At 40.6% G+C, this 25,404-nt stretch overlaps 2 protein-coding genes, 1 long non-coding RNA gene and 1 other non-coding gene across 4 annotated transcripts; 2 read left to right on the top strand and 2 right to left on the bottom strand.

Moving 5' to 3' along the window:
- LOC110434621 lies at positions 22–1,233 on the bottom strand. The gene is made up of 3 exons (XR_002452168.1): positions 1,186–1,233; positions 837–995; positions 22–102 (listed from the first exon to the last, which is right to left on the bottom strand). It is a non-coding gene; the product is annotated as an uncharacterized LOC110434621 (long non-coding RNA).
- On the top strand, positions 7,857–10,378 carry LOC8059060 (arabinogalactan peptide 22). Its single transcript, XM_002453598.2, has 2 exons — positions 7,857–8,158; positions 9,907–10,378. Exons 1-2 carry the CDS (start codon positions 8,044–8,046, stop codon positions 10,011–10,013), a joined length of 222 nt encoding a protein of 73 aa, XP_002453643.2. The 5' UTR covers positions 7,857–8,043; the 3' UTR covers positions 10,014–10,378.
- On the bottom strand, positions 11,700–11,771 carry TRNAK-UUU. The gene has a single exon. It is a non-coding gene; the product is annotated as a tRNA-Lys (tRNA).
- Positions 22,591–24,619, top strand: LOC8078364 (B-cell receptor-associated protein 31). The gene is made up of 2 exons (XM_002453596.2): positions 22,591–23,055; positions 23,880–24,619. Exons 1-2 carry the CDS (start codon positions 22,755–22,757, stop codon positions 24,245–24,247), a joined length of 669 nt encoding a protein of 222 aa, XP_002453641.1. The 5' UTR covers positions 22,591–22,754; the 3' UTR covers positions 24,248–24,619.

Raw genomic sequence — 25,404 nt, 5'->3', positions numbered from 1 at the left:
AATCACAATATTTTTTGCAAATAGCAATGTGGCGTGGGAAACAAAACTGGATTGTTGGCCAGGAATAGTATGTCATCATTGCACATGCCACTTAACTTGCTCCTACATTGGAAAATTAGCATAGGTATTTACATCACTACAGATGCAACTTTCATTACGTACAGATGCCTCAAAAGCTAGAAAAAAGAATGCTCAGAAATTACTACATCCAAATCAATTGGCTCTAACACATGTATTGCAAAAAAACTACCACATCCAAATAAATCACAGCTCCAAACATGTATCCACAAAACAATGTCAGGGAGCTCTTCTCTTTACTGAAAAGAGCAACTTATACCAGAAGTTCAAAAACATTTGTAATTTGCTGTCCCAAGAAGATACAAAATTTACAATTGGTACTCAGTTTAAATAATCTGGGATCCGTAAAATTATTTTTTAGACAAACTGGACTGCAAGAGGGGGCCCAAATCATCTTAGAACTCTAGAATACCTCTTTGATCACTTCCATGTTTCAAAAAATTAGGAGGGCCTCCACCATCGTGAAGGGGGTAAGGATGGGTTTGAAGTCCCACCTTCCCCACTGCTAGATCCATGCCTGTTTGTCAGTACACATACCGACAATGTGACAGCCAAGATAGAAAAATGTGGAGGCTGATGCTAACTTGTACAAGGCATCTAAGATACTTGTATTACCATGGCCAAATAATTCTTTTACTTGTTTAGCATTTCTAGGTGTTAAATGGAGGCAGGAGGGTACTCTTGTAGCATGTAATCCTAACCAAGAGAGCAATGATAAATCATTAGAGCTTTGTTTATATGACAGCAAGAATAAATACCTTTAAGCAGAAATTATATTCATACGAAGGACTGACTGTAGAGTAGAATTTTAAAAAATCCCTTCATGAGAACCTTTGATTTCTCCATGACCTTCACTACCTCAACAACATAGGAGGCGGGCTGTTGAAGCAACTGCAACTCTTCCCTGAGCATTGTAACTGGGAAAAAAAATTGCAAGGGCAAATTTAAAGTATGGTAATCAGGAAAAAATACATGTAAGAGGATGTGTTGCTCCTGAAACAGAGATAGCAAGAACTTAATAATCGATTTAGCAAAACAAATAACAATAATATTGATAGAAACTGATTGATGTAGCAAATCAGAAGGCAATATCTTTGTACAACTCACCTTTAATTCCACAATGGATCGGTCATGTTCTTGTTCCTTCAACCTGATGTCCACCTCTCTGATGTGAGAAAAGAAAAAAAAAAGATAAGTCTGAGCACGTTTTTAAGTGTCATTGGTAACTTGTAAACTGTTATTTGTTTGAGAAATGCATTCTCAGATTCAGATTATTGTCATTATTTGGCTGTCTAGGTTTGCATTCTAAGGCCACAATCCAGATAATCAAGTCTCCTAATTAATAAGGAGTAAAACATAATTATTGATGCCCCTAACATGCAAACAACAGTAGTTACCTTTGCTCGTACCTTTTAGTGTGCAATACAAATGTCTTCTTCCTCTTTTAGTTTTGCAGAGAGTTAACACTGCTCATAAGGCATATCTAAAACTATCTTTGCATGTCTAATTAGGACACTAAAAAAGAAGCAACGCAAGAATTGGAAACAATGTATATATGATAATTTTCTGAACTGGAGACAGACTACTAAATCTTCAGCAGATAACATGAATGTAATAATTTATAATCACTATAGAAGGATATCAGGTCTGCACACAATAGAACAGCAAGATGGGCACCGGACGAGCTTCCTTGCTACAGCGAAGAGGGGAGGGGGGCCAAGATCCCCACAGTAACGAGAGGGAGTTTAGGGAAGGGGAGGGAGAAGGAGACAGAGAGCATTCCGGAGTTTAGGGTTTGGCCAGCATGATAGCTAGGGTTTCGACCACTGGAGGAGCGCAGCCATCCCTGTAGGAGGAGGCATCGAGGAGGCCGCACGGAAGATTGGGGAGAGGGAGGGGGTCATCGGGCCTCACCTGTGCCGTCGCGCCGCCTGCAGGCCGCGCCGTTGCCTGCTGCCATGCTGCCACACGGGAGGGAAGGGGAGGGAGGAGGAGGAGGAGGAGGAGGAAGAAGAAGAGGAAGAGGAGGAGGGGGTGGCCGCGGCGCGCCGCTCGCGGCCGTTGCCGTCGTGGTCGCCCCCAGTGGCGGCGTCGTGGTCGTCGCCCCTAGTCTTTTTTTTTTTCAACGCGAGTGGGGCGGCTGCTTATATTTGGAGCTGGCCTTGCTGAGGTGGACCAATGAGAGAAGACAAAGATGACGTGGCGCGGAGCTGGACCAATCAAAAGATTTGGGGCGACGTGTACCCCTTCTCTGCGCGAGGAGTGCCTCCGGTTTGTTAGGGTAAATATCAGGGACGATGCATGCATGCCGCCGGCTGGCGAACGGGAGATACTACTGTATATGCATGCATGCACGGCCAACCAGATCCCAGCATCATCATCATCATCATCACGTAGACACGACACGCCGTACCCTGCCGCTTGGTGTCGTCCATCCGAAGTGGCGTTGCACAGTGCAGGCCAGCAGAGGCAGCGCCGCCGCCTGTGCGCACCGCACCACTAGTATATACTGTACTCACTGTTCCAATTAATTCCTGGTGTTTCTGTTGCTCTGCTCTCTTTCGATTCTGGATCTCACATGCAGAGAGATGGATCGAGATCCGGGAAAGAGTTTTCTTTTCCTTTTTATTTGTGTTGGCGAAACCTGGCCTTTGTTTTAGTTTACTTAAAAAACCAAAAACTTTTTAAAATTTCTCGTCACATCGAATCTCGCGGCACATATATAAAGCACTAAATATATATGAAAATAAAATCTAATTACACAATTTATCTATAAGTCGCGAGATAAATCTTTTAAACCTAATTACTCCATGATCGAACAATATTTATCAAATTAAAACGAAAATGCTACAGTATTAAAATCAAAAAAAATTTGGACTCTCGACCCGAGAGTGTTGGTTCTTAGGGCACTCCCAATGCAGAAACCATCATAGTTTTTATAGACATTAATTATGGTGCCACCTAAGCATTTTGATGATGTGGCAAGGTAGTTATTGAAGAGAGAGCAAAAATCATAGAAACTGAGTCTAGCTTAGGCTAGTCTCAATGCATGTTTCATGAGAGTGTCATGCACATTAAATAAAGTGCCACATAAGGAAAATTGCTGACTTGACAGGGTCATTAAATGAAGGAGTTTCATGAGATGAGAGAGGAGTTTCATCCCCATGAAACTCATGTGGCTCGGTTACCTAGTTTATAGTCTTGGTAATTGTGCCATGAAACTATGCGTTGAGACTGGCCTTAGAAACCATATCTACGCGAAATCCAAGACATAAAGTGATATGATTGGTTGAGAATGGAGAGAGAATGAATATGATTGGATAACAAATTATTGTATAAAAACTATCCATTGGAAACATAGTTTCTATACATAGTGTCTATAGAAATTAATGCATTGGGAGTGCCCTTACGCCAGTTAAGTAGTATCCGCTGCTCTGACACACACACGCACACCACAGCATATACAAAGTCTGTAGAACCCACCACAATTTACGATTTTAGTTGGTCGGTGACAACTCATTTTCCCGGAGTGCAAGTCCAGGTCTCATGCATGTTTATTTAGTACGTACTGTAATAATCACAATAATTCACAGCACCTTTTTCTTAAATTCACAAGGTAGACAATGCACATGCATGCATGCATGCATGCATGTCGTTACCTCACTTCCGTTATACTCGAAAAAAAAAAAAACCCACTTGTGCGGTTGGCAGGAATTCCATATGGCAACGTTTTAATGGAAAAGGAGCAGCGAGTGTTCATGTGGACCCTCCTCTTCAGGCCCAGCGTATAATTCCAATGGGCTCCGCGATAGTACTAGGTAGCCTGCGTTCGCACGGGCCCATCTAGAATTCTCGCTTCTTGGTTGTGGCAGCAGCCCAATAAATGTACGGCCTCGTCACCTTCGCTTCACACGGGAACAGCGGCGGCTACGGCTCACGCACTGGGGAGCGGCCCATGTGCTCAATTTGAGAGATATATTTGAGTCTATTTTCCTCTCAATTCTGTTTTTTTTTAGTCTATTTGAGAGATCTCCAGCTCTAAAAACGCAGATCTAGAGCAATAGTTCCGTTGTGGATCTAGGATCCCCACCATGGAGCTTAGGAACCTATATGGCTTGCAAAGTAGTAGGTCCATATCTAGAAAATAGATTTTTTTTTTTGGTGGGAATGGCCACTTATGTCCTTAGAAGTTTGCAAGCTAAGACAGTACTATGTAGCGTATGCTAGATATTGATATTGTTTTAAATTAATTAGCGGGGGAGACCACGTGCTCGGATCCACATCACACCCTAATTAAAGCAACATCAATAATAGAGCCAAATGCTTGGCTATAAACCAAGTGATTAGAGTCAAGTTATATAATAAATAGTTTTATACTTGTCTCTGAAATATTTCTCTTTTCTATTCCTTCTGACAACACTTGTTATTTAGACCCACCACTACCTATGCATCTGTACCCAGATTAGTGCTTGTATAAGCCAAGCTATCATCTCTCTTCTCTCATCTATATCAGCATTAACTTGACTATAAGTCTATTATTATATCTGCTCTTATATCCATGCACCGCAACCTAGGATGGAAAGAGAAGTGAACAGCACAACACGGTAAAAGAGCGTTTGGCAGGAGAGATAAGGCGAGGGCAGCTTGGTCCTTTCATGTGGATACTTTTTTCTATCTATTCTTTTTCGCTATGTAATAATCCACCGACACTCACCATCGTTACAAATAAAGAGCCAAATAGACGCTTCAATTTTAAACTACAAGAACAAAATCACAAAGGGTAAAATCAATTACACTCTAGAGTAGGGACAAAACACCAAATTCCCATTAAATTAAATAGCTCGTTGTTGAATAGTGAATTAATTCTACCTAAAGCTGTCAAATCAATATTTCTTTTACGTATCTGTGAATTTAACAAGTTTTTTTATATTGTTCAGCAAGAGGCGAAGGGGGAGTGGAAGTGCTATGGCAATAGATTATGTAGACTTAGCTGATTGGTTGGTATGGTTGTGATGGCCACTTCATGTTCGTTTGGGTTTATTAGCCAAATCTACTAGTTATTTAGCAGTATTTTTCTTTCACAATAAATTAGTCAACAATACTTTCTGCCATGACTTATCAGCCAAACGAACAAGAGTGACACCGTTGTTCTGTACAACACATCAACAATTGAAAATGTTGTGCTGAAATAAAACTTTATTTAAATGCAAAGCATTATCACCTTTTAGTGAATTTGTATCGAGTTTATCTAATCACAGATTGGTAGTAACATTCATTTGTTAATTATAATCTTATTCTAGCATGGTTGACGAGAGACATGGTAAGCCGAATATGGTGAAAAAATATTGTTTCTCGAATTTTTTATTGTAGCTTACATGGGCTTTAAGACACAGTAGCGGAGCCAAGGTTCGGCCACCCTGGACCGGTGCGGCGGTGCCCGGGCTCACCGGGTGAACACGTTCGGCCACTACATCAAACAGATCACTTTATTTGCTAATCGGTTCGGTTGGAGGGCTATGTAGGTTTGTAGAGCCACTTCTTTCAGACACATTCCATCTTATGTGCAGCTAGCCATGAGGCAAGTTTAATGAAACAATCTATCCGTGCTTAAACACTCGCTCAAGCAAAAGTGTCTAACCTTGGATCCACTGAATTGCATGAGACTTGTGTCTCGCTCAAGCTCCACAAAAATTGATTGGTACTACGAAGCTTTGGCAAAGGACTTCGATGGCATCAATTTTTTCTTTGATAAGGAGACATCATGTTGTTAGCTTGCCATTCACAGGTTCTATGATTATTCTTTGTTTACTTACAGTGTCACATATCTATTAGAGCATAAACCTATATACTCGTTGTCTAGTAACGATCATCAAGTTTTATGGGCCACTGGTATTTATTCTTCGTTGCCATTATAAACATTGGTTTCCCTTTATTTTTAGAGTTCAAGGGCACATGCCTCGGCCTTTCAATTAACATCAAAAGACCACAAGTCTTTACAACACAAAGTTTTTTTAAGAAAACCAGAAGTCCACTAGGACTATAAAAGCCTGCATCACACCTCAAAACAGGAGCCACTAGAAAAACAAAAACTTGATCCTCTCAACTTCGCTACACCTCAAAGAAAATTCAGGAGTCTCAGTCTAGACTCATGGAGATGTCCAACGCCTTCCACCATGGCTTGAACAATTCCAGGTTTGCTCCTGGTATTCCTGGTCCTTTGATCTTTCCTGTCCCAGCTTCATCATTTCCTCTGTAGAACTTCAGGCAGCGCCCTGGATGATCCCATACGGAAGCCATAGAGTCTTGCTTGCAGCCAATTTGATCTTGTCGATACAATCCTTCAGATAATCCTTCTTGTCGGGAGGACAAAGGACCATCCAACTCAGTAAAACTCCAGCAATCCTGAAAAGAAGCATTTCCATGCTTCTCCAGCCACTCCTGTGAAAACAAAGATCATTTCTAAGTTTCCACAAAGACCAAATAAGAGCAGATGAAACCATATTCAACACAGAATGCCTCTTATTACTCAACGAGAAAGTAACAATATTACTCAAATTTCCACCTACTTGTACACCTAAAATATCTGAGAAAATATTCTAGCAATGTTTAGCTACTACACATTCGAAGAAAACATGATGGATAGTTTCTTTTTCTGAACAAAACAGGCAGGTTTCATCATCAACTTTCCTCCTTTTAGCTAAATTATCCCTAGTTAAAGCTCTGTTATTGATCACTAACCACAGGAAAAAATAGACCCGAGGAGGAATTTTAAGACTCCACATAGCAGAAACATGGACAGTCTTAACTCCTCTAAAGTTGATTATATCTTATAAAGAGACTGAGAGGAATAACAACCAGAAGAGTTAAACTGCCAAATCATTTCATCCTCTTCATCAGAGAACTGAACAGAAGATACCGGTTCTACTATATCAAGCCAAGACTGATATAACTCATTGGTTTCCCTATTTTATTATTATTATTATTATTATTATTATTATTATTATTATTATTATTATTATTATTATTATTATTATTATTATTATTATTACTACTATTATTATTATTATTATTTCTCTATTGCATCTGATTTTGTTGAACCATGGATATGCCTTATTGTATCATTGTGTGTGTGTCTATATATATATATATATATATCAAATTATATTCTGCATACAATACAAGATTGCTCTGATAAATGAAATTGCTCTGATCTAATCTAAACTAATGAAATTGCTCTGATAAAATTGCTCTAATCTAATGAAATTGCTCTGATCTAATCTCCTCATTTACCTATCTATCTAATCTAATCTAATGAAATTGCTCTGATAAACACGCTCCAACTAAGCCCCTGGCATGTGGACCACCTTGCGGGGCTACCTGGCCAGACTGGCGCGTCCCTCTCCGGCTCTCTGCTGCACGAACACATGCCTCGCACAGTCGCACTCGCGCCACACCACGACCCGGGTCCTCCGCACCCCGAGCAGACCCCCACGTGACGACCTCCCTGCCCATGCCCACCGGGCCCCGCACGACCCTGGGCCCCAGCGGGCAGTCTGACGAGCTCACGCGCCGGCCACCCTGCGCATCGGAAAGAGAATCTCGTCGAGGTCCCCCAAAACTGGCCCCCACTGTCGTACCCTTGCACGAGGCCCTGCCGGTGGGTCCGCCGAACACAGCGTCGCAGTGGACCCACATGTCATCGAGCGTGAGTCGCTTGCAGGCGGGTTCTAAGTTACATAGAGCCCGATGCGCAGCCACGTCGTGGAGGCCTAGGCTTTTTTTGAGGCGCGCGGAGAGAGGAGGAGGTCCGGACGGGAGAGGGAAGAAAGAGAGAGAGAGGCGCGTGCGTTCGTGGTCGGTGCCGGTGCGCGTGGCTTGGTGGTGGCCGTGCCGTCCGTCCGTCCGTCCATCCCGCTCTCTCCTCTTCCGGCGCCGGCGACAGCGGGAGGGACTCCCCGGTGAGGAATGGCTGGGATGAGGGCTCCGCTCGGCGTGGTGGCGGTGGCCGCCCTCGTCGTCGCCATCTTCATGCCCGCCGCCGCCGCGGCGCAGGCACCGGCGCCCGCGCCCACCAGTGACGGTACGCCGTGTCTTTCTTGTTCTCTCTCCCTCCTCGCCCTTCTTTTCTCTTCCTGTAATCACATTGCGATCTGGACGCGGCGAATCTGTGCGCCGGGCGCCTGGATCGTGGGCCGCAATCGTGTTCTCATCTTCTATTGTGTAACAAAAATCTCGGGCGTTTGTCGATCTGGTTCTTTCTTGAGCCAAGAAGAAGAAGAAAATAGACACAACTGTTCGTCGAAAAAGAAAGGCACAAGTTCCCCCCAGTGCAACCTGCATTGCCGTAGAATTTTAGATCCCCATCTCTGGACGTTAATTAATTACTGTCACAATAACGCGAATCTCCTGCATATGTGCTTTCTTCTGCGGCAGTGCTGGTTTTCGAAGTACAAAATTAACGTGAACAAAGCATCCAGAGATTGGAGTCCGTCCTCATGCCATCTTTCAGTTAAATTCTTTCAGTTTTAACACATAAACTGCAATGCCATTCTTTATTATATGAAAAATAGGTACTATTATTATTTCGGTATATTTTGTAGAACTTCTCTTGTAAAGAATGTTCACATCTGGACCAACTGTTGTCAGATTTGCACATTATCTATCGCATCTGTCAGTAATGGGTTTGGTGTTTGCGGCCTGTACAAATGTTGATTGTGGCTATCGCCGTCTTCTTGCATTTACATTCTAATTTAATAGGATTATGGCAGCTACCATTGCTCTCCTTTTTCATGGAATGCCTCTAATGTGTTGTCTTTTGCACAAACTATCACATTGCAACAAGCAACTGGTTTGCTAGGTATATCTGATGTGAGATGAAAAACGTAGTCCTCTTTATTCATCTTGGCTGTCTGTACTTGTTGGTTGTCCTTGATAGAACAAGAGATAGTCCTCTTTGGTGCCATTATAAAAGAGAGATGATCCTCTGTTAATCTTTTTGTGGTCCTAGATAGATCCATACAGGTCCTTTCCTTGTGCAAGTTCAGTCATTTCCCTACCATTGTTTATAATGTAAATTGGTTGTGCAGTAGTTTTCTGTCCATATTGGTACCTTCCCTTTGCAGACATGCCTTGTCTAGGATGATGGGGATTTTCTTTACCTGAAAATGACTGCAAAATTTCCAATGCTTTGCTGTGTGTATGAGTGATTTGAAGAATGTGACATCTGTAGCTATTTCTGAAAATCACTGTTTGCCCAGACTGACAAATCGTTGGTCTTTGTGGGAACTGTCACTATTGGTTTTGGAAAATGTTTCAAACTAGCATGCCCAAGAAAATTTCCATTGCCTATTTCAAGCACTATGAAATCATCAGTCAGCTCTCCATAACTTGTTACTTGTGTTCATAAACGTGCATGCAACTGATCTGTAGCATTAAGGACAGACAGTTTCAAATGCACATATGCGTATGTGTAATTGTGTTGATTATTATTGTAAATTACAACATGCCATGTTGAACAATGTATAGCAGTTTTCCTCTCACGCTGTCATTTCAAAATTGCATAAGGAACTAGTAGTAACTGCATCATTATCTTTATCTTTGTAATCTTCTTTTTTTCTTTGAAAGAGTGAGTTGGATATGCATCAAAATGCATGTACATATCATATATGGGCTAGTTACTGATAAACCACCACATGTGAGTATGTGACAGTAAACAATGCATGCAGTAATTTTCCTAGCACAGGAATCTTATTCTTGATTGATGTTCTATACTAGTGATTTGCAGGAAGGACTAACATGTGCAACTGTCCTGTGATTGATTCCCCGCAGGCACATCAATCGACCTGGGGATCGCGTACATCCTTATGCTGGTGGCCCTGGTGCTCACCTACCTGATCCACCCGCTGGACGCGTCCTCTCCCTACAAGCTCTTCTAATCCCTGCTCCTTTTTTCGTTTGGTCATGCGGTTTATGGGTGCGATAGAAGTTTTAGCTGCACAAGATGTTTAGGTGAGGTTGGGAGGTTTAGAATGATGATTGCAATCATCTGATCTTGGTATGTACCGAAGGCTCGAAGCCGTTGGTGTTCTGATTGGTCTGTATCGGATTCCATGATCTTTGTGCTCAGTCTGTCTCTCAGTTGTGCTTGCTGATTTGCTGGATTTTCGGCTGGTGATTGAGAGATGGTAGGAGTATATGTGCTCGGCTGTGATTGCCGTTGCAAGTTGCAGCAGCAGGCATGTGAAGAGGGGGTAGGTGTGCCTGGCACAGCTGACACGATGGTGGTTTCATTGTGGTCCTATTCCCCTGTTCGTATATTCTTTTTCCACATGCTTGCTGGCAAACTCCGAAATGCAAGGCACATGGGAAGTTCGTCCTTCCTGTCACGCATGCAAACTTTGATAATCAATGGCCTTCAAAATTTTTAGATTGGAAACATGATCGTTTTCATATTTAAAAGAACGTTCAAAATGTTTACTCCGTATATTACAAGCACAGTAATCATAATACGTGGACATTTGCTTTCCAATTGTGACCGTCTATCAAAATATCTAAATTTAAAATGGAAACTTCAACTTTCATAACATTGTACATTTGTGCAGTTATTAGAGCATCCCCAACCGTTTTGCATAATTGATTTGGCAAATGAGGGAGTTTGTCAAGTCTCAAAAAAAATATGGCAAAGGTGAAAAGAGGCAATCTCCAATGGTTTGGCATTAATCACTTCGCGCCAATTTTCCAATGCCAAGTGTGAACAGGTTTGGCATATATGTCAATCCTTCCTCTCTTTTTGCCAAGTTAACAAAATTGCAAAGTCTAAATGCCAAACCGTTGGATAAGTGTTTTTAAGACTTTTTTACAAATACATGAATGCAAAGCTTATTTGCAAAACGGTTGGGGATGCTCTATAAGCATAAAGTAGTTATTATAGTTATAATAAACCCATAAAACATTAACAATATTGACTAGTATTTTTAACTGGTTGTCGATTGTCAATGACTTTCACAACGTTTAAATTAAATTGGAATGAACTTTCATAATACTGTACAGGACTTGTAGCTTTGATAATACTCTACAAGAATTCAATAGGTTAAAGTTAGAAAGCCATAAAAGTTAGCCAGATTGAGTAGTTTTAACTGGATGGAGTAACTCAGCCAACTCAGGTTTCAAGAGCTCAGTAACAAGTGTTGTTGCAAAATCTGTTTTTTCTGACGAAGATGGAAAAAAAATGCAAACTGAGCAAAATTAACGCCGTAGTAGTTTTAACTGGATGGAGTAAAGCACTGTTTGCTTACTTGTGATTTTTTTTTATCACTCATCATATCGAATATTTAGACACATATACATGAAGTACTCTATATATATATATATATATATATATATATATATATATATATATATATATATATACTATTTACAAAACTAAAAACACGGCTAGAGAAAAATTTACGAAACAAATACATAATTAAACAATAATTGTCAAATAAAATAAAAATATTACCGTACCTGTTATAACACCTCGACCAAATATAACTTACGAAGTGTACTAACAAGTGTCGTTGCAAAAATCTGTTAATTTTCTGAAGGAGATGGAAAAAATAAAGCAAACTGAGCAAAACTAACGCCGTCCGTGGGGATCGAACCCACGACCACGTGGTTAAAAGCCACGCGCTCTACCACTGAGCTAGGACGGCTGGAACGAAATAAATGTCCACTGCACCTTACAAGTGGTTGCATGTTTATCGTCTGAGTTAAAAAAGGATCGACAATCCAAATGGAGGAATCAAGTCCCGTCTCACTGCTTTCGGTTGTACTAACCTAGATTATGTAGGAACCTGTACTAAAAGCAAATCAGCTTGCCTTTCAAGGGTGATCTTTCGAAAAACTTGGAACGGGCAATTCTGGTTTTTTGAACTTTTTGGTTATGAGAAATGACAAAGTTCAAATAAAAAAGAGAAAATTTAAAATATCAAGTTCACATTCTCGATAACCTAGAACTATTCAACTGCTGCACATATAGAGAAACAACGACAATTTTTAAAGCTAAAATCTCAAACAACAAAATATTAGCAGAGTCAAAGGACCAAAGTTCAGCCTGCTCTACTTGGTTGTCACATAGTGGGAGACTTGAAATGGTGAATTTAGCCATTACGCCTATCACCACCTATGCAATGAGCACCATCAAAATACCACAAGGGGTGATTGAGAATATTGATAGGGCAAGGAAACAGTGTCTTTGGAGAGGGAATTCTGAAAAGAAGAAAGGTGGGAACTTAGTTGCATGGGAAACTGTAATGTTGCCAAAGGAAAAAGGAGGACTAGGCATTATAAATCTTAGGCTGCAGAATGATGCATTGCTTATGAAACATCTAAGCAAGTTCTATAACAAGGCTGACCTTCCATGGGTAAGAATGGTATGGACAAGGTATTATACAAATCGAGTTCCTCATGCAGCCAAGGAGGTTGGATCTTTTTGGTGGAAGGATATATTGAGGTTGAACCTGTTGTTCAGAGACATTGCTAAATGCACAATTGGCAATGGTCAATCGGTTTGTTTTTGGGGAGATATTTGGATGAATGATCAGATCATAGCAACAAAATACCCAAGACTTGCATCCTTTGCAAAATCAGAGGAAATCTCAGTCTATGCGGTCATGCAAGCAGAGGACTTAGACTCACTCTTCATGCTACCTTTCTCCAATGAAGCCTATGCTGAATTTGTGAGCTTGCAAGAGGAATTGCAGATTATGGAATATGATGAGGAGGGCGTCGACAATTGGTCACCCATCTGGGGTGACAGATACAGCTCCAAAAGATTCTATTCATATGCCTTCAAGGAACTAGATGCTCACCCTATTTTCAAAATAATATGGAAATGCAAATGCAGCCCACGAGTTAAGTTCTTTGCATGGTTGATTTTGGTTGATCGTCTTAACACCAAAGATATGCTCTAGAGGAGTCATCTAAACATTCAGGGGACCCCGACATGTGTCATGTGTGCAGCAGGGAGTCTGGAGACCATAGAGCACCTATTTTTTGAATGTTGTTTTGCACAAGACTGCTGGTCCAAGCTTGAAATCAATTGGGACATCTCTCTGAAGCAAGATCAAACCACCAGTTACCATTCTTCACTGAAGCCTCGCCCATAGCAGCATGGGAGCTCTGGAAAGTCCGAAATGATAAAGTGTTTGCAAGACGTGATCCAACATTAGCACTTTGGTGGTCGAACTTCAAGAGTCAATGTTTACTACAATCTGTAAGATTCAAAGTTGAACTTAGGTCATCCTTTTGTGTTTGGATAGATGCCTTTAGTTAAGCTTTGTAAGTATGTACCTGTACCCGTACTCCATCTTTTATAAATGTTGAAATAAAAAAAAGGCACAGTGGGGATTTCCCCCACAGTTTTTGTGTCAAAAAAAAGTACTCCTTGCCCTTGGAGGGGTGTGGTGTGGAGTGTGTGGGCTGGGCTGGGCTCATTTCAATATTTCGTTTCGTTTTGCAATGGTTAGGTTCTTATAATGAAATTTGCTTATCATTTAAATCATCGATTTGATGTGGGTTCTCTTCTATTCTTAAATTCATTTCAAGATTTAATTGTGTTATTTTTTCAATGACATGTGATGTGTTCCTCCATAATAAGGCCCTGTTTAGATTGGAGATGAAAATTTTTTGGGTGTCACATCGGATGTGTCGGAAGGATGTCGGGAGAGGTTTTTAGAAACTAATAAAAAAACAAATTACATAGCTTGTCTGGAAACTGCAAGACAAATTTATTAAGCATAATTAATCTGTCATTAGCACATGTGGGTTACTGTTGCACTTAAGGCTAATCATGGACTAACTAGGCTTAAAAGATTCGTCTCGCGATTTTCAACCAAACTGTGTAATTAGTTTATTTTTTATCTACATTTAATGTTTCATGCATGTGTTTAAAGATTTGATGTGATGGACGAAAAAATTTTAGGTGGGGAACTAAACAGGCCCTAAGACACTTGTGGTGACTTTATCAATTTCGAGATGACACCTATAGTAGGAGGCTACCGGTGATACTGGTCTCCCGCCCCTCTAGCTGCGAATTTGTTTAGTAGTATGCTTGGTTGATGATCGATGATTAATACAGAGTGAGAAAGTGATTGCAAGACTGACAACTACAATCTACACCAATACTAGTACTCCACTACTTTCTTACTAATCTAGCACTTTTGTTGCTTTTAATGGACTAATGGTAATTTGGCCCCCTTCTTAATTATTGGTCATCATCTATCACTGATTCATAGGGATATGATGTGTGTGCACATGTTTGTATGATTATCAGTTTTTGTATTGTGTAATTAAAAAAACAATACAAAAACATTTTCTAAGTGGTAGGTTATGTAAAAACCGGAGTTTCTTGGAGGAAATTTTGGTTAAAAAGTCATGATCGAAAGTATTGTTCACTGGTTTGTTGTGAGAGAAAAATACTACTAAATGACGGTAGATAAGCTTGTTTGTTATGTAAATAATTTTTTCTGTTGGTGAAAGTGAAACCCTTATGCCCATACTTTGCAAGGCTCCCCTGGTAAACATACATACTGTAATCCTGGCTTGACGTTAACTCCCACTCTGACTTTATGATGCTTCCGCGGCGGCCGGACCAAGTGCATGCATTCATTCGTTCGACCAGCTTCATGCTTCCTTGGACAAGGGAAGGGAGTACCCAGTACGTACGTCATCCCAACTCCAACAGAGAAGCGCGCGCGAAACAATATTTAAGCTATAGCCTTGCCTACAAAAGTCAATCAAGATCATAAATTCACAATATGCATGCTCTGGTCACGTTCAACAAGCAAGATGAGCGCAGACACAGAACATCAAGTGTGGCGTAGCAGATATATATCTTATGATTTAAGGATGGAGATGTCCTTTAAATGGATATCAGCAGTTCTTCTCTAGTGTAACTAAATAAACTAAATAAATAGTTCATTTAGTTACACTAGAGAAGAACTATGAGTGATTGTTTGCAGCACCGTCACCATCTTTATTACTAGTACATCAAAAGCCTATATATATATATACTCCTGCACAGCACAGGTACATAAACATCCCTCCATCGGCTCCAGTTTTGGCAGCTCTGCTTCTGCTCACACTGCGCATGGGCGTCGGCCGCGTGTTGGTTTAGAATCGTCGATCAAACACAAATCTCACTGTGACTAACCTATGAATCAATGATCACGCAAGAACACAGCACACTCGAACGGCAACTGCACACCTGTCGCCAGGGAGATAGTGCCCCTTTTCGCTATAGATAAGTTTGAGTACAATGCGAGATACAACACAGCTGAGGCGCTACACCGCTCCTCTAACTCCTAGCTATTTATACCAATAGCTAATACACACGACGCTTGCAATGTTTTAAAACACAATAAAAAGTACAAACTCACGCCTGTCACTGCTGAACTGCTCTGTGGGCGCGGTCACCACCTCCTCGGCTTGGCACCAACCATTCCCGCTCCAGGCAAATTCAAATCGCCTTTCCTGCATTACTGGTTGCCACCCTGACTTTCCACATCAGCTGACGGCAGGCTTACACCAACACTCTCCCCCTTAAGCCTGATGTTCTTCAAGTTCCCTAACACCGAGTACGTGAATCATCACGGCAAACTTAACTGCAGGCATAGGCTTTGTCAATGCATCTGCATTCTGCTCCAAAGTGTGTATCTTCTTGACAACAATCTGACCATCTTCCACCCTCTCTCTGATGAAGTGATATTTCACATCTATGTGTTTACTCCTTCTATGGAACACATGATTTTTCATCAGGGCTATGGCTGAGTTGTTGTCCACAAACAAAGTCACTGTCTTAGGTTTAGTTGCTGTAATCTCTCCCAACAGGTTTCTGAGCCACAAAGCTTGCTTAGCTGCTGCAGTTGCAGCCATGAATTCAACTTCACAAGATGACAGAGCTACTATTTTCTCTTTATGAGAATTCCAAGTAATCAGGCCTTCATTCAGATAAAAGGCCATGCCACCTGTACTCCTCCTTTCCACAACATCTCCACCACTAACACTGTCAGTGTAACCCATCAACACCTCTGATTTCTTCTCTTGAGTATCAACTAGACCTATAGTTCACTGTTCCCTTTACATATCTTATTATCCGCTTAACTGCATTATAATGCTTGGCAGTAAGTTTTTCCATAAACCTACTTACCAAACCAACAGAGAAAGATAAGTCTGGCCTCGTATGCAGTAGATACCTTAAGCATATGATGATCCTTCTGTATCTAGTAGCATCTGCCCTCTCTCCCTGTTTATTAGCATCCAATTTTGTACCAGGATCCATAGTAATATGGTCTTCCTTCTGCTCCACCTCAATTCCCAGATAATAAGACAACCTGCCTAGGTCACTCATTTCAAACTCTGAGGTCATTTGCTTCTTGAAGACATCTGTTGCCTTTGGATCTCCTCCACTTACTATCAAATCATCAACATAAACACCTAGTACTAACTTTGACAATCCTTCTCCCCTAGTGTAAATAGCTGGCTCTGTCACACACTTCTTCAAACCAAGTTTCATCAGACTGCCATTCAGCTTTACATTCCAAGCTCTAGGAGCTTGTTTCAGTTCATATAAAGCTTTTCTCAATTTGAGTACCATTTTCTCTTGCCCCTTCTTCTCAAAAATGACTCCTCATTTGACTGACATGTATTCATAATTGTATTTTTTAGATAGAGGAAGTATTTGATGGTTAGGCAAATAAAAAAATGATTTAGTTTAAATCACTTTCCAGCCATTCTAATTTCTCTTTGACCTTAGATCTAAAATGGAGTGGACTAAAAATAAAAGAAATTCACGAACGCGCCTCCTCGACTTCTTTTCCCAAACCGCAACACACTAGCATGGGGAACGAAACCGGCCCGCTCCAAACGACTCCTCATTTGACTGACATGTATTCATAATTGTATTTTTTAGATAGAGGAAGTATTTCATGGTTAGGCAAATAAAAAAATAATTTAGTTTAAATCACTTCCCAGCCGTTCCAGTTTCTCTTTGACCTTAGATCTGAAATGGAGTGTACTAAAAAATAAATGAAATTCGTGTACGCGCCTCCTCGGCTTCTTTCCCCAAACCGCAACACGCGAGCACGAAGAACGGAACCGACCCGCTCCAAAACGGCTCCTCATTTGACTGACATATAATTGTATATATTTTTAGATGGAGGGAGTATTTCATGGTTAGACAAATAAAAAAAATAATTTAGTTTAAATCGCTTCCCACCTATTCTAATTTCTCTTTGACCTTAGATCTCAAATAAAGTGGGCTGAAAATAAAAGAAATTCACGTACGCGCCTCCTCGGCTTTTTTCCCCAAACCGCAACACGCAAGCACAGAGAACGGAACCGGCTCGCTCCAAAACGGCTCCTCATTTTGACATGGATCCATAATTGTATTTTTTTGATAGATGGCGTATTTCATGGTTAGGCAAATAAAAACTGATTTAGTTTAAATCACTTTTCAGCCATTCTAATTTCTCTTTGACCTTAAACCTAAAAATGAAGTGGACTGAAAATAAAAGAAATTCACGTACGCTCCTCCTCGGCTTCTTTTCCCAAACCGCAATACGTGAGCACGGAGAACGGAACCGGACCGCTTCAAAACGGCTCCTCATTTGACTGACTGATATGGATCCATAATTATATTTTTATAGATGGAGGGAGTATTTCATGGTTAGCCAAATAAAAAAATTTAGTTCAAATCACTTGTTAGCTAGTCTAATTTCTCTTTGACCTTAGATCTAAAATGAAGTGGACTGAAAATAAAAAAATTTTGTGTATGCGCCTCCTCGTCTTCTTTCCCCAAACCGCAATACGCAAGGACGGAACCGGCCCGCTCCAAAACGGCTCCTCATTTAAGTGACATGAATCCATAACTGTATTTTTTTAGATGAAGGGAGTATTTAATGGTTCGACAAATAAAAAAATAATTTAGTTTAAATCACTTTCTAGCCATTCCAATTTCTCTTTGACCTTATATCTGAAATGAAGTGGACTAAAAATAAATGAAATTCGTGTACGCGCCACCTTGGCTTCTTTCCCCAAACAGCAACACGCGAGCACGGAGAACGAAACCGGCCCACTCCAAAATGGCTCCTCATTTGACTTACAATGATCCATAATTGTATTTTTTATAGATGGAGGGAGTATTTCATGATTAGGCAAATAAAAAAAATGATTTAATTTAAATCACTTCCCAGCCATTTTAATTTTTCTTTGACCTTAGATCTGAAATGGAGTGGACTAAAAATAAAATAAGTTTACGTACGCCCTCTTCGACTTCTTTCCCCTAACCGCAACACGCAAGCACGGAGAACGAAATCGACCCGCTCCAAAACGGCCCCTCATTTAGCTGACATGGATCCATAAATATATTTGTTTATAGATGGAGAGAGTATTTCATGGTTAGGAAAATAAAAAAAATGATTTAGTTTAAATCACTTTCCAATCATTCTAATTTCTCTTTCCAATCATTCTAATTTCTCTTTGACCTTAGATCTAAAATAGAGTGTACTGAAAATAAAAGAAATTCACGTACACGCCTCCTCAGCTTCTTTCTCCAAACCGTAACACGCGAGCAAAGAGAATGGAACCGGCCTGCTACAAAACGACACCTCATTTGACTAACATGGATCCATAATTGTATTTTTATTTGACTAACATGGATCCATAATTGTATTTTTTAGATGGAGGAAGTATTTCATGGTTTAGCAAATAAAAAATAATTTAGTTTAAATAACTTTCCAGTCATTCCAATTTCTCTTTGACCTTAGATCTGAAATAGAGTGGATTGAAAATAAAAGAAATTCGTGTACCCGCTTCCTTGGCTTCTTTCCCAGATCACAACACGCAAGCACGGAGAACGAAACCGGCCCGCTCCAAAACGGTTCCTCATTTGAGTGACATAGATCCATAATTGTATTTTTTTACATGGAGGGAGTATATCATGGTTAGGCAAATAAAAAATGGTTTACTTTAAATCATTTCCCAGCCATTCCAATTTCTCTTTAACCTTAGATCTGAAATAAAGTGTACTAAAAATAAAAGAAATTCACGTATGTGCTCCTCAGCTTCTTTTCCCAAACCGCAACAAGAAAGCACGGATAACGGAACCGGCCCGCTCCAAAACGGCTTCTTATTTAACTGACATGGATCTATAATTGTATTCTTTTAGATGAAGGAAGTATTTCATGGTTAGGCAAATAAAAAAGTGATATGCAAAGTTGGTTGTCCAAACAGTTTCTACCAATGATTTTGATGATTCTGCGGTGGGCCTTTTGGTGTCTGAGATCAAGAATTTAGTTTTCTCCTGTTTTCAGGTTTCAGTGCGTGTTTAGAAGTAGAGAGTGCAATCAAGTTGCTCATGAGTTAGCTTGGGTCTGTTATGTAATCAGGTGTTAGCATTTGAGTAATGGAATCCATCCAGTTTAAAAAAAGCAGAGAATGGAACCGGCCCGCTCTAAAACGGCTCCTCATTTAACTGATATGGATCCATAATTGTATTTTTTTAGATGGAGGAAGTATTTCATGGTTAGATAAATAAAAAATAATTTAGTTTAAATCACTTGTCAGGCATTTCAATTTCTCTTTGACCTTAGATCTGAAATGGAGCGTACTGAAAATAAAAGAAATTCACGTACGCGCCTCCTCGGCTTCTTTCCCCAAACCGTAACACGTGAGCACAGAGAACGCCCCGCTATAAAACGACACCTCATTTGACTAACATGGATCTATAATTGTATTTTTATTTGACTAACATGGATCCATAATTATATTTTTTTTAGATGGAGGAAGTATTTCATAGTTTGGCAAATAAAAAAATTATTTAGTTTAAATCACTTTCCAGTCGTTCCAATATCTCTGACCTTAGATCTGAAATATAGTGGATTGAAAATAAAATAAATTTGTGTACGCGTCTCCTTGTCTGCTTTCCACAAACTGCAACAGTGCAACACACAAGCACGGAGAACGGAACCGACCTACTCCAAAACGGCTCGTCATTTAACTGATATGGATCCATAATTGTATTTTTGTAGATCGAGGAAGTATTTCATGGTTAGATAAATAAAAAATAATTTTGTTTAAATCACTTTCCAGCCATTTTAATTTTCCTTTGAACTTAGATCTGAAACGGAGTAGATTGAAAATAAAAGAAATTCGTGTATGCGCCTCCTCGGCTTCTTTCCCCAAACCGCAACACGCAAGCACGGAGAACGAAACCGGCCTGCTCCAAAATGACTCCTTATTTGACTAACATGGATCCATAATTATATTTTTTTAGATGAAGAAAGTATTTCATGGTTAGACAAATAAAAAAATAATTTATTATAAATCACTTATCAGCCATTCCAATTTCTCTTTGACCTTAGATCTGAAATGGAGTGGATTGAAAATAAGAAATTCACGTATGTGCCTCCTCAGCTTCTTTTCCCTAACCGCAACACGCAAGCACGGAGGATGGATAGAACCTGCCCACTCCAAAACGGCTCCTTATTTGATTGACATGAATCCATAATTGTATTTTTTAGATGGAGGAAGTACTTCATAGTTAGGCAACTAAAAAAGATAATTTAGTTTAAATCACTTTCTAGTCGTTCCAATTTCTTTTTGAATTTAGATTAAAATAGAGTGGACTGAAAATAAAAGAAATTCACGTACGCGTCTCCTCGGCTTCTTTCCCAAACCGCAACACGCAAGTACAGAGAACGGAACCGCTCGGCTCTAAAATGGCTCCTCATTTGATTGACATGGATCCATAATTGTATTTTTTTAGATTGAGGGAGTATTTCATGGTTAACCAAATAAAAAAATGGTTTAGTTTAAATCACTTTCCACCCATTCCAATTTCTCTTTGAACATAGATCTGAAATGGAGTGGACTGGAAATAAAAGAAATTCACGTACGCACCTCCTTAGCTTCTTTTCATAAACCGCAACACGTAAGCATGGAGAACAGAACCGGCCCGCTCCAAAATGCCTCCTCATTTGACAAATATGGATCCATAACTGTATTTATTTGTAGATGGAGGTAGTATTTCATAGTTAGGCTAATACAAAAATGATCTACTTTAAATCACTTCCCATATCTGAAATAGAGTGGACTGAAAATCGCGTACGCGTCTGCTCGACTTCTTTCCCCAAACCGCAACACGTAAGCACGGAGAACGGAACCGTCCTGCTCCAAAACAGCTCCTAATTTGACTGACATGGATCTATAATTGTATTTTTTTAGATGGAGAGAGTATTTCATGGTTAGGCAAATAAAAACATGATTTAATTTAAATCACTTCCCCGCTATTCTAATTTCTCTTTGACCTTAGATCTGAAATGAAGTGTACTAAAAATAAAAGAAATTCGCGTATCTGCCTCCTCAGCTTCTTTCCCCAAACCGCAACACGCAAGCACGGAGAATGGAACCGGCCCACTGCAAAACGGCTCCTCATTTAACTGACACGAACCCATAATTGTATTTTTAGATGGAGAGAATATTTCATGGTTAGGCAAATAAAAAATGATTTAGTTTAAATCACTTCTTAGCCATTTCAATTTCTCTTTGACCTTGTATCGAAATGGAGTGGACTGAAAATAAAATAAATTCGCGTACGCCCCTCCTCGGCTTCTTTCCCCAAACCGCAACATGCGAGGACAGAGAATGGAACCGGCCCGCTCCAAAATGGCTCCTCATTTGACTAACATGGATCCATAATTGTATTTTTAGATCGAGGGAGTATTTCATACTTAGACAAATAAAAAATAATTTAGTTTAAATCACTTTCCAGCCATTCCAATTTCTCCTTGACCTTAGATCTGAAATATAGTGGACTGAAAATAAAAGAAATTTGCGTACGCGCCTCCTCGGTTTTTTTTCTCAAACCGCAACACGCAAGCACGGAGAACAGAATCGGCCCGCTCCAAAACAACTCCTCATTTGACTGACATGGATCTATAATCGTATTTTTTTGATGGAGAGTATTTTATGGTTAGGCAAATAAAAAATAATTTAGTTTAAATCACTTTCCAATCATTTCAATTTCTATTTAACCTTAGATCTGCAATGGAATAGACTGAAAATAAAAGAAATTCGCGTACGCGCCTCCTCGGCTTCTTTCCCCAAACCGCAACACGTGAGCATAGAGAACGAAACCGGCCCGCTCCAAACGACTTCTCATTTAACTGACATGTATTCATAATTGTATTTTTTAGATAGAGGAAGTATTTCATGGTTAGATAAATAAAAAATGATTTAGTTTAAATCACTTTCCACTCATTACAATTTCTCCTTGACCTTAGATCTAAAATGGAGTGGACTAAAAATAAAAATAATTCGCGAGAGCGCCTCGTCGGCTTTTTTACCCTAACAACACACAAGCATAGAGAACGGAACCGGCCCGCTCCAAAACGGCTCCTCTATCCTCATTACTTTCATTACTTTCAGCTATTTTTAATTTCTCTTTGATCTTCGATTTGAAATGAAGTTTACTAAAAATAAAAGAAATTCGCCGCCTCCTCGGCTTCTTTGTCCCCAAACCCCAACACGCGAGCACGGACAAGGAAACCGCCCGCTCAAAAACGGCTCCTCATCTCCCATCACAGCACACTCTGAATCCAAATCCAATCAGCAGCTCCATCTCCATACAAGCGGCGATGATCCAGCTGCTGTTCGCCGTGCTGGTGGCGGAGGCGTCCCTGACGGCGGCGCTGCTCTTCAAGACGCCGCTGCGGAAGCTCGCCGTGCTAGTGGTCGACCGGCTCAAGCGCGGCCGCCACGCGCCCGTCGTCGTCAAGACGGTCGCGGGCGTTGTCCTGGCCCTGCTCGCTTCGACGCTCTACAGCATGTCTCAGATCAGCGGCGGCGCGAGCGACTCAGACTCCGGCTCCGGCGGCGGGCCCACGCCCACCGACCAGGTGCTCTTCTCGCGTCACCTCCTGGAGGCGTGCCTCATGGGTAGGTCTTGGTAACCCGCATCCGCCCACTCGATCATGTTCGGTACGCCTTGCCTATGCGGGCTCCTCTATCCCCATTTTTTTGATTGGACAAGATTCCGTGTTTCTACTGGGTGCTTGGGTAGGGGTTTGGTGAGATCTGAGTGTGATGAATAGTTTGGTGAGCAATCTAGGTTGGTGGGGGTGTACTGCCATGTTGCTTATTCAGGTGGCTGTTCAAGCGGTTGTGTTGATCTAAGCTGGTAACCCGAGCAGTGACTAGTTTTTAAGCTTTCTGGGCCAAGGTCTTTTTGGTCTAAAAATGAAAAGAGCGTCCATTCTTTGACCCTGCTTAGGGGATTAAAACTTCGAACATTCCTATTTATTTGTTTGTGAGTGAATAGAAAATTTGTATGGTCCAGCTAGTACTTTTATCTTATGAGAAACTATTTCGATCCAAACTATACAACTTTGCCATCCACACTCCACAGTGCAAAAAAAATATAGCACACATATATTAAGCCGCATTATATTTGAGTGTACTTTTCCCTAAACACTAGAAGTTTTACAAAAATATGGAGATCGAGATTGAATTGTGATCATCTATCTACTTGTTGCATCAGCATTGAGTAGAGTCAGAATGGCTTGTTCTGATATATTCTGTATATGTGTTGCAATGAAATTTCTAGTGTGCATATGACTCAGTTGAATGTGTTTATCTATCACGTCCTTTTTATACATGTACCCTTTCCCTCTTGCAATATTGTGCTAAATGTTTCAGCACTGAATTCATGCTATCTTCTCTATGTTGATTGTTGAAGTCTGAGCAGAGGACTATTCTTTCAGGGTACTCCTTATTTCTTGCTCTAGTGATTGACCGGCTCCACCAATACATCAGAGATTTGCGTGTGTTCAAGAAGGACTTAGAGGCTGTACGTAAGCATAATAAAATGTTGGAGGAAACAAAACATGGAAATTCAGAGGACGCAAAGAAGTACCAGGAAGAGATTGCCATTCTGAACAAGGAGATGAAGAAACTGAAGCTACAAGTCCAAGAAAAGATAGAAGAGGTCCATGTTGCTGAGGACAAGGCACTTACTATCCAAAAACAATCTGAAGGCTTGCTGATTGAATATGACCGCCTGCTGGAGGACAATCAGCATCTTCGGGATCAGCTGATGTCAATTGACCTCAAGCTTTCCAGCTCTTCTTGAAGGAGTATATTCAGGCATAAGAATGATGAGTCTAATGCTGCTGCGACAAATTATCTGTTGCAGTTTGGAAGAATCAATGTTTACTCCGTTCATGGGATGGTGAAGAAATTCTTTTGGCAGACCATGATACCACCCAAAGCGTACGGCAGCTACCTGCTTTCTCACTTGTCAGTCTTAGCAGTCTTAGCATCTTTAATTAACTAGCTGCTGTATTATATTGTTGGCAAAACTAGTGCAAGCATTATATGGTCTAGAACTTCGAAGTTTCTCTTATGTGTTTCTTGTGATGCCTATTTTTTATATGTGCTGTAGTGATTACTGTTTTGTGCAGCATTTTGTGATTATATTGCAGATGGCATTCACATGTTGAAATCAACAAAGAGCTTTATGCATGTTTTGAGGTGAAAAATAGAACTTCGTGTCCTTCAAACATTACCTATACTTCTATCTATTTCCTTAGCAAATGGATGCATTAGAACACATGTTTGAACAAAATACCGGACTTGCCATGTAGTCGAGTTCTTGAGAAAAGAAAATTATCCAACCAAAGTAATTTCTTTACATGAAGATTTGATCCTGCAGTTCTTGTGTAACTATGATATTATCCATAAGCCACTTTTATGTTTTAAATTTGAACTAGGTCATATATTTTGTTCTTGGATCTTGGTGCTCAAGTTCAGTGTGTGATCTTGTTGACAAGAGAAATAGCTATTTCCTACGCCTCATTAATTGTCGTGCACAATTTCTGGGACATTCACTTTCTATATACGTGAGTAATATTTCAGTTGCTGACAATGTTTTGATAGGTTGGTGAAAATGAAGTGGTTTCTAATGGTTAGGGCACGTCTGTATTAGCCGTCTGTATTAGCATGTTTTATGCAAAAAGCACCCTGCCGCACTGCTTTGAATGAGGAGAGAGAGGAGGGTCGTCGTCTGGCGAGGCGACGAGGGAGGCTCGTGCTCCGAGTTTGCGTCGTCGGTGGAGAGACGCGCTGTACGGCACGCGACGTCTTCTCGCTTGGGATCCGGTTGAGAGTTTGCGGTGCTGTTGTTTCCTCCGTGCCAATCCCCTCCACACCCGCCTCATACTCGCCCCCGTCGGACCCCGCCCTTCCCACGTCGTCGCCGATGGCGGGTTGCCAGCGTCCGCAGCTCCC

Source organism: Sorghum bicolor, chromosome 4, assembly GCF_000003195.3.
Source record: "Sorghum bicolor cultivar BTx623 chromosome 4, Sorghum_bicolor_NCBIv3, whole genome shotgun sequence".
NCBI classification, from domain to species: Eukaryota; Viridiplantae; Streptophyta; class Magnoliopsida; order Poales; family Poaceae; genus Sorghum; species Sorghum bicolor.
This window is presented reverse-complemented; position numbering and strand designations above follow the sequence as displayed.

Bases quoted from the DNA above. Each gene is read 5' to 3' on its own strand.
- LOC8059060 (XM_002453598.2), top strand. From the start codon at position 8,044: ATGGCTGGGATGAGGGCTCCGCTCGGCGTGGTGGCGGTGGCCGCCCTC. The intron at 8,159-9,906 runs GTACGCCGTGTC...GATTCCCCGCAG, and splicing joins GCCCGCGCCCACCAGTGACG to GCACATCAATCGACCTGGGG.
- LOC8078364 (XM_002453596.2), top strand. From the start codon at position 22,755: ATGATCCAGCTGCTGTTCGCCGTGCTGGTGGCGGAGGCGTCCCTGACG. The intron at 23,056-23,879 runs GTAGGTCTTGGT...CTATTCTTTCAG, and splicing joins CCTGGAGGCGTGCCTCATGG to GGTACTCCTTATTTCTTGCT.